This window comes from Protopterus annectens, chromosome 3.part1, assembly GCF_019279795.1.
Source record: "Protopterus annectens isolate FY-2018-M chromosome 3.part1, PAN1.0, whole genome shotgun sequence".
Classification (NCBI taxonomy): domain Eukaryota; kingdom Metazoa; phylum Chordata; order Ceratodontiformes; family Protopteridae; genus Protopterus; species Protopterus annectens.
The window spans coordinates 367806002-367816001 of NC_056732.1; the positions used below are offsets into that span (position 1 = coordinate 367806002).

Sequence of the window (10000 nt, forward strand, 5' to 3'; positions counted from 1 at the left end):
GAATTCCCAAAATGCAAGTTGCACTATATTTTTGTATTGAGACTGTGGCAAATTCTGTTTAAGTACTTTATTTTAGTGCATCACATTTAATGCAGCTTACTTTGCCATTAGTTGCTGTCAGGTCACATCTGACTTCCATTGCAGCCCTGTGAAAGGTGTTGCCATTCACTGACTTTACTAAAGGGAATGGCAATAGATTAGCAAGACTTTCTTCTTTAATAAATACAAACCAGAGAATTACTAATTTGAATTACCAGTTCACCTACACCTTGTCTTTCAGGTGTGGCAGGGAAGTGGGGTACCTGCAGAAACCACATAAACCAGGAAGTGCACACAAATTCTGTACAAAACACACGCCAGCTGAAAATTGAACCACAGTACCTCTTGCTGTGAGGTGACAATGCTACTCTCTGCTCTGTTCTGCTCTATCAATCCAAATGACTTCTAGTTTACATTATTTGATGTCATGGTAGTTTTCTGCTCATTTGTTTCACATACATTCCGAATATCCCAAAGGTTCAGTTGTTAGCTTGTATCTGCCTACACTGAAGCATGAAGGCATGCAGTAAATTTTCCTGAATATACATTTACCAGTCAGTTTGTTTGGCCTGAGTTTGGTTTGTGGCTGAAAAAGGCCCACAAAGCAATTATTTCTCCTTTCTGAATATATAATAAAATATGGAAACGTCAAATGAATCAAAGAATGTTATCTAAAAAAAGACATATAGGTTACATGATGGAGATTTTTTTCACTAGGAAACTACTTTTGATAGTTTTTTCTTGATTTAGCAAATAATAATAATACAAGTGATTATGTTTGGGTGGTGATTGTAACTGCTTTATTTTAAGTCTGAGACATGGATGTCAAGAAATTCACCTTGAGCACAGCAGAAATGGGAGTCAAAACATAACCATTTTATGCCATGCTGTTATTTACTGGTCGGTGCTGTCTGCTTTTAGTGCAACTGTAACAATGCATAAGGAGTGCTTAATGATTGTTAAGCATGCCTCTAAGTGTTGGTAAGGTCAGGTCTCCCACTATAGCAGCACTGAAACAGGATGTAATTTAGCCTTTTTTAGCATAATCATGGCTCTCTGTGCACTACAATGTTGTTACTGACAGTTGTGAATATTGTTATGAACAGAGAGAGGTACCTACACAGCTTATTTCCTGACAGGATATTCAGATCTTATCTGAACGAATATGGTGCCAGTTTTTACACTGTTTCAGCAATAAAAGTTGTTTTATTTGAAGCTGACCTTTAATTAATAGCCTATTAATGGACCAGGAACAGTTTTTTTTGCTTAGAAATTAAAGTTCTGGTGTAACCATTAGTAAGAAAGATGTTCCTGTGTTGTCAACATTCTGCATCGCAGTTTGGTAAACTTGGTAATTGTTTAGTTATGTTTGTACTCAAAAATAAATATTTATATAATTATATAGGTGGTCACTTCTATATCCTTCACATTATGAGTGAAATGAAAATTAGATGCAGGTAATGCTAGCGATTGCAGTGCACTGAATTTGTACCTACAGAGGATGCCCTTTATTACTGCTTGTGCTTTCTCATTTCACTGTTTATCCTAAGATGGTTTTGTATATGCATCTTATATTTACGTGCACTGATGTGGTTCAGCCTTGCAAATGTATAGCCGTATGGACTCAGTTTGTTCAATGGAACCAATAAGCATGTGTGAGAAGAAAAGTAATTAGGACATGGTGGTTTATCATGACAATAATTGAATCCCATAATTACGTTTCTCCTGGAGTTTCAGTTCATGTGGTAGCAGCATCAAAGGTTCCTGATGCAGAATAGGAAAATAGCACAGCAATAACCACTTGTATTTCTATAGTCATAGTTTGCTATATAAAAGTGAGGCACTTACAGAAATGGCATAGAAAATGTATTGAAATAATATAGCTTATGAATTGATAAGATTACTAAGACAATTACAAAGGTGTTGCTTATCATATGAATGCTACACTAATAGCAAACTCTGACCTTAATTCATACTTACTATAGGCTGTACTTGCAGAATATTGGAACTCTGGTATCATAGTAGTTACAGGGTCCCATAATTGTCAAGGAATGTAGTAGTGTTCACAGCTGTATGCTTACGTGCTTGAACTCAAAGACTTGAGTGTAAGTGGTAGAATGAAGGAGGACATAACACACAGAAGTGTCCCCTGGGGACTGCTGTCCTGGGCCATCACGAGCTCCTATCCTGAATGAGATGAGAGTGCACAAGGTATTCAGTGAAGGCACAGTCTCAAGGCTTGCTTCAGCTGTTTCTGAGTGCCCAGATGGTTGCCCTAAAGCATAAGCAAACAGAAGTAAGATAGGCGAATGCTTCTAAATCCACAGCAGGCGCTTTGGCAGAAGTACCCCTCATTGGTGGGGTAGCTTTTGTTTTGTAACCTACCACTGCATCACCATGTATTTACTTTACAGGGACAGAGAATACCTGGAGAGTTCTCCATACACTTGTGTAGTAGTAGTGGAGCAGAAATACGATCTTGTGACGGAGCTTGTGAATTTGCAAAAGACATTTAGTTCTAGCAGTGGGTACTGCTAGGAGCGCTCTGGGTCATCAAGAAATTGAATTCTAACATGTCTGTTTCTACACTTTAGTTGTGTACCACAGAGTGAACTCATGCAAAACTGTATCAAATATGTACTTTTTTAAATGTGTAAGTTTTATTGCTCTCTAACACATTGTTTTGTTCAGCACAAAAACATAAAATGGACCATTGAGTACTTCATTTTTTATTACTGTACAGTTTTATTTCTTCATGTTACATTAAAGTGCTATCAGTCTGAGCAAAATAAATTAGTAAATCAGGAATACCAAGCAGACCTGGGATGCATTGCACATTTCACTAACAGACTATAAAAGGCACATAAATGAGTGTGTGTGTGTGTGTGTGTGTGTGTGTGTGTGTGTGTGTGTGTGTGTGTGTGTGTGTGTGTGTGTGTGTGTGTGTGTGTGTGTGTGTGTCCACTTGTATTTTGTTTTTATAATCTATATTACACAGCTTAATCACTGTAATAAAATGTATGCAGTGATAAATCCATTGATGTAGGACTGCATTGCTTTGAATTAATTTATCTCCTCACCAAAGAAATTAGTAAGTGATAGACAAACTGCCCTGTTCATTACACAGTTCAGTTAGCCAAATTCAAGTGTAGATAAGTTATTGTCAGTTCTGCTTGAAATAATCCCTTTATCCATCCAACTGGAGGCACGTTACAACATCATCAGTTAGATTGGTATGGCTTTAATCTCACTCAGTTTAGAGAATAATTGTTTTTGACTGTCTGGATCAAATACAAATGTAATTGGTTGCAGATTTAAGTAGGGAATGCCAAGTTCATTTCTTTTATCCTTATAAAAAGTTTTTTTTGTCCATCTCTTGGAATCTGTTGTGGTCCTTTTTTAGGGCACATCATTTCTATTTCCCCTCCCCCTTACCTGCAGTTCTGTAACGTCTGGCTAGATACGGTTGCCAGGGATTTTGCTTGGCTTATGAATGCAGGCTATTGTGTGAGGCACACGACTACCCCTGACAGCCTCCACAGGACATACAGTTTCTTATTCAAATGCAGAAGCTACTTGTGTCACACAAGACAGCCCATTCTAGTCACATGCCAGAGGTCTCCCTAGAATGGAGAGCAGCTGTTCCCAGTCTGCAGACAAGCAGTAGGAGCTGTGGTGATAAACTGCTGCTGGTGAGACCTGAAAATACAACTAAAGAGACAGTCAGGCTGTGCGATTCTGAGATTATGCCTTCCAAGGAGCTGTGCTTAGAAAGTGAAAAGAATGTCCCTGTGTTACACAAGTCAAAGCGAGAGAAGAAGCGGCAGGAATTGCTTGCAATGGCTCTAGGGGTTCAGATGGGTGGAAGGGGGTCCGTGTTATGGCAACCTCTGAAACTTTTTGCATATTCACAGATCACCTCACTGGTCCGAAGAGCTGCTCTAAAACAGAACGAGAACTGCTACAACTATGAAAAAGCACACAACTTCAAGGTAAGAAGTGCTTATTGTTTATCTTTTTTTCTGATTATAGCTAATTGCTTAATACTTTAGCCACATTAGTGTTAAGTGAATTACATTAAAACTAATCAAACTGTTATAATATTTTTGAGACTGTTTTATTATTTAGTGTGCTAAAATGAATTATGGACCAGTGCCTCTTGCTTTCAGATATAATCCTGTTTATCACTAATAAGTCTGTTGCAGTCATGCTAAATAGCCATAATTTTATTCAACCTATGGAGTTTGTTCTTGAAAACAATCAGTTTGCTAACACTGTCTCAGTCACTCTTGTGTGTGTGTGTGTGTGTGTGTGTGTGTGTGTGTGTGTGTGTGTGTGTGTGTGTGTGTGTATGTGTGTGTGTGTGTATTGAGATGGGGTCACTGTGTACTTGTTCCATCATCTGTAAGTACTTTTTATGGAGGCATAACATGCACATCACATGGTGTGCTACTGATAACTTGATAGGAGCCCATCTCATATTAATATATGCATCACAGTATTGTAAACAGTAAAAATCATCAATCTTCTGAAAAAAAATGATAAATGATATCAGCAACTGTGGTAAGGTCACTGACTGTTTCTGCCCAACGTTTTTAAGACAAATTATAATAGTCTTTCTGCCTGCTATTTTGTCTAAAAAGTGAGAAAAGTAGTCTTATTTGTTTTCTTTTTGTGATTTTTTTCTGTTCTGTTTTCTATTAACATATGAACCTATATGTTCAGGCAAACCCCCAAGGCAGTGTCCTGCTAAACTGAAGTAGCAAAAGGTTAACATCTGGCAAGTAATGAAAAAAACAAACACTAATTTCCTTAGTGGTCACAGGTGGCCGCAGGACAGGTGTCAAAAACTCATATTCTGAAAGAGATGAAAAAATGTGACTCAGGAAGGCTAAACACACTTTCTGTTCTCTAATAAAGTGACATGGTGGAGACATTATTTGCTTTATTCTCCATTTAAAACAAAATATCAAATCATATGCACACCTGCAGCAGTCTGATACCACACACCATATTAATGGTACTGGCATTCCATATTTTCCCAATTAGCTGTCAGATGACTCCCCTACAGTACTTCAGATTATTGTTTAAGTGTCCTTCAAGATCATTTAAAAATGAAGCTGGCATAATCCAAATAGTGGAACAGGCATATGTATATTGGATTCCCTTTTCTTTTTTAGTAATCAGTACAGTACTGCAGCCTTGAAATGACACTGATTTGATATGCAGGTACAGATTTTATATTGGCATGGAAGCAGCACATTTATGTTTTCTTTCTAGATAGTTTGCAGAGAGATGAGACTTTTTTTCTGTCAATTTCCTTCATTCATCTTGTGTTTTCATGATAATGGGATGGCTGTGGCACCATCCTGTCTCCTACCATTGTGGGATTTTGACAATTTTGCTGAATTCATTGCCAGCTTGCATTAGTTTTATTATATGCTATGCTTTTACTTACACCTTTTCTCGGTGGGAGAACAGCTGCCAACACTGAGCCTTATTGAAATGGGCATACACACAACAATGTACAATGCGTTCCTGTGTGGAAAAAAAAAACAGCACTATGTTATATGATTACAGACTGTGACTGGTTTTCAGATCTATTAGCCTTGCGAATTTTAGTCCATAATTAGATTAGGCATGTAAAATGCTGGCGGCTTTAAAAGAAATACACAAACACACACACACACACACACACACACACACACACACACACACACACACACACACACACACACATACATGCACACACGTGTGTGTATTTTATATATATATATATATATATATATATATATATATATATATATATATATGTATGTGTGTGTGTGTCTGTGTGTGTGTGTTTAATTTATAGCTTTGTATGGCATTTGGAGGATGCATATTCCTTGTATAGGTGCCTCCTGATGGTCTGTGTGTGTCCGGGTGGGAGGAAAGAAAGTGAGCAAGCATGAGAAGCCGGGTATTGAAATGTGGTAAGAAAAGCAGCTCTGCTACATTAAATATTGCTATAGAAACAAGCTACCACAAACTAAAACATATGAAAACATTTTAATTATGCATTACCTAGTCCACAAAGTACAAGTGCCTTTTGCCAGGGCTTCCTGGAAGCATTATCTGATTAAGTGACTTGCTTGGAGTCACACACAAATTAATTTTGCTGAAAGATTTTATATACTGATACTGAAATGCACAGTGTTAGAAATATTAATATATGTGTTTTCTGTGTGTCTGTCTTTGTGTTGTGCATGCGCATATCATACCTATCAAATGACCAGCATTTTGAAGACTGTCCCTATATTCTACTCATATTATACCGCATAAAAATATGATTTTGTGGAAAATTACTGAAAACTGCACTTAGTCAGTTGTGACAGACATTAGAGGTTCATACGTCTTATTGTTCGGAAAATGCATGTTGATACAAATCCTTTTGTTCTGTTAGCTTAAGTGAAGTTGATTAATATCTACTAAAATGTCCCTGATTATAGGCTTTGATTTTTTTTTTGATTCTTGAGTGGTACGATGTTCATCTATCTATCAGTCTATCCATCTAAATATAAGTACACACACACACACACACACACACACACACACACACACACACACACACACACACACACACACACACACATGCGACACACACGTGAATGCGTTAACACTCAAAATATCTAAATTAAAATATCCCAAAAGCTCCCTATTTTATACAGGGGAACAAGACCCTGCAGCCCCCATGTGGGGGACAGCATCCCTGCAACCATCTGCAACTGATGTGTACCTACTTCAGGATTGCACAACAATGAAAGTGGGTAAATTCCAACTTTTCAGTATTCTAGTTTTAGATATTTTGTGCGTTTAGATTTTTTGACTTTAGATTAAATAATAAACGTAACCTATATATATATATATATATATATATATATATACATATATATATATATATATATATATATATATATATATATATATATATTTATAAACTGTCAATAGTAATAGGCAGTGAACCGTAAAATTGTAAGGTATGACATTTTCCAGGAGAAGCTGCTGCTTGAAAGGAATTATCTGGATAACATCAAGCAATGAATTTGGCTATAAATAGTGTAAGGTATTTTAACATCATCACAAGTGCTGTGCATGAAGCTGGGTAGTTTGACAAAAAGTGTAGGTGTGTGTAGAACTGCAACACTTTACAGTGATCCGAATAAAAACAAGTTCAGGAAATCAAACCTGATATAGAGAGGCAACAAAGGATAACTGCAGGAACCAATGGTTTGTGTAAAAAGATGTATACTGAGTGTAGGCTAACATATCGCTTTAGGTTATACGTAAAGCATTTCTGAAATGTTTCTTTGGACGAATAAAGGCAGCCAGATGTACTCTGTCCTGTGCACATGCAGAGGGTAAGAAGTACAGTAAGACAGTAAAAGTAGTGTGTGCGTGTGTGTGTGTGTGTGTGTGTGTGTGTGTGTGTGGGGGGGGGGTCTGATCACTATTTTACCTGCAGTACTCAGGGACACATTTTTGAAGAATTCCTTGGAAAGAAAGAATGCAGGTTTATGTCCTCTAAATGCCGTTTTGAGAAGGGTAAGGACCCTCACATATTATAAGCTTAGATTAGGGGCAGATAGGTCCTTATCATATGAAATAATTACATGTCTGTCTACCTGTATCTCTAGTTGTACTTTAACTATAATTATGGATTTGGTGGTTAGGATTAAGATGTTGATTAGTTATATGTTACAAGTAAGCCTGCATTTTCTCTTACACATTACACTGTTTCTGCAACAGTAAGTTAGTGTGCATCAATTACAAAATCCAAAAAACAGTCCTAACCGTAAGTCTCTCTATAACCTTAAAGAGAGGGTTTTAATCTGGCAGTTGGCACAGAGATTAAATTTGCAAGCTTTACTTCCTGCAGTAAAGGGTTTGATTCCCTTAGCCCTCATTTGCTTACTATGTGACCTTGACAAAATCACTTGACCAGATGCTGCTCCTGGAAAAGGACCATGTTATACAGTGCAATGATGTGTTTAACAAATAGGCGTCATTAAAGATTCTTAGTGACTCAATATATTAATGCTGTAAGTTCTGAAGAATAGCACTTGTAGCGCAGAGTTTGAATTCACATTAGGGATTGTTTGAATTTAGGAGTCAGGATAAAGTCTCTTTAAAATGTCCCATGGAGCTTGGTACTGGGACCTCTCCTTTTTGAAATATACTTCTGTGACACCAAGGCAAATGTAGATGGCCTTTGGCTAAATAAATTTGCTGATGACTGCAAGCTGGGTACAATCACTGAATCCCCCAAATCTGCAGATATCCTCCAGGAATGTCTGACATGGACAAATAACTAGTAGCATAACCATGGCCTAAAACTGAATGCAAAAAGTACATAATTTCACCCTTTGGGAAGACATCCACACCTGCAAATTACAACATTGATAGCAATCCTCTAAGTGTAAACCCAGTGGTAAGGGACTTTGGAACTGACAGCTGACAGTAACCTGATCTGTGATCACCATATGTCCACAGCTGTAAGAAAATCCTTTGATGTGGGACAACTTATAAGTAAAAGCATAACTGTATCTAAGGAAATCATAATCTCATTATACTCAGCCCTCATTACATAAATTAATTGAGTACAATGCACCTTTTGGCATGTACCTGACCAGGCATTTGCATCAGGTGAAGTGGACACAAATGATCCTCACTAAAATAATACACGATGTAAGTAATATGTCCTATGCAAACCTCCTCACACCTCCTTAAAGCCCTGTCCCTGTACTCAGTCTCCAAAAGAATACTGAGGGGTAATTTATGTCGAACTTATAAGACACGGTACAATCCAGCACTGAAGGATTTTCTACACCTTTGTAAAACAAACAGCATTACAATTACCTGTTCTAAGGATCTAAACATTGTCAGTGTCATTAACAAAACATGTTGGAGGGACATTATGTGTCTCAGAGATTACCCCTTCTCTGGAACAGACTCTCTACTCATGTGACACAAAGCTCTTCCCTAAGCCTATTCAAGTGCTATTGGGACCAATGGATGGGACATTGCAGTTCGCTGCTTGCTGGTTGTCTGTGTCCCTTATGGATAGAGTCAGCTTGTAGATGCACTGCAAATATACCAAAGCCTTTCTGTTCCTTTGCATTGATAATTGGGAATACTGGAACATGAATGGCTAGGCTTAAAAGGCTCTAGGTCTGTTAGCCTAGTAAACTCCTGTGATCCTATGATCTTATGAAGCAGATGGCCAGGAATATGCTCCCAAGAAGCTTATTTCTTCACTGGTATTGCCTGTCTAAAGCTTACCAATATATCAGAGTCAGGATAATCATAAACTCTGTCCTAAGTGTGACCTTGAGACTGAGTCTTAGTGTCTGTCTTACTCTCAACAAGACCTTAGAGTCCAGATAGCCATAACCTCCTCCTTAACTGTAACCATAAGTTCATAGGTTCATAGATTAGTACTAAGCTAACTGCCCTTGCGAGCCATTTTAAGCCTAGCCAATTATCCCTTGTGAGACTCAAACCCCACACCTTGTGTTTGTAAGGCAAACACCTTAACCATTAGGCCACCCTCCCAACTTTGCTTTCTCATATTATGTAGTTCATTGCAACTTGCCTAAAATAAATTTGCATTTTCATTTAACTGCCTTTTTATGACTAACCCAGTTTGCAGCTTCCAGGGTTGCCATAACTTCGTCCATAGATATCTACGTTTGAGTCTATGGTTAAACGACAGGCTTAAGTATGCACCTGCATTACGTTTAGGCTTTCACTTCTACTGTATTTCTACATCTATTATATTTCTTATATGCAAAGTGAATTCAAACCCCAGCCCTAGCAGCCAGATATGGACTGAAAGCAATTGTAGTGTTTTGTTAAAATGATTATAAAGTGGGGAAAAAGCCAGTGTTTTAGTGTTCTAGGCAGGGAATGATCATACTGATAA

The 10000-nt window shown here is 37.7% G+C and overlaps 1 protein-coding gene across 1 annotated transcript in view; it reads left to right on the plus strand.

Moving 5' to 3' along the window:
- CHN2 (chimerin 2) overlaps positions 1-10000 on the plus strand; it is a 2549636-nt gene that overhangs the window by 2321843 nt on the left and 217793 nt on the right. Inside the window, exon 7 of the mRNA XM_044066825.1 lies at positions 3954-4031. Within this exon, the coding sequence (XP_043922760.1) occupies positions 3954-4031 (78 nt within the window). The remainder of the gene's footprint in view (positions 1-3953; positions 4032-10000) is intronic.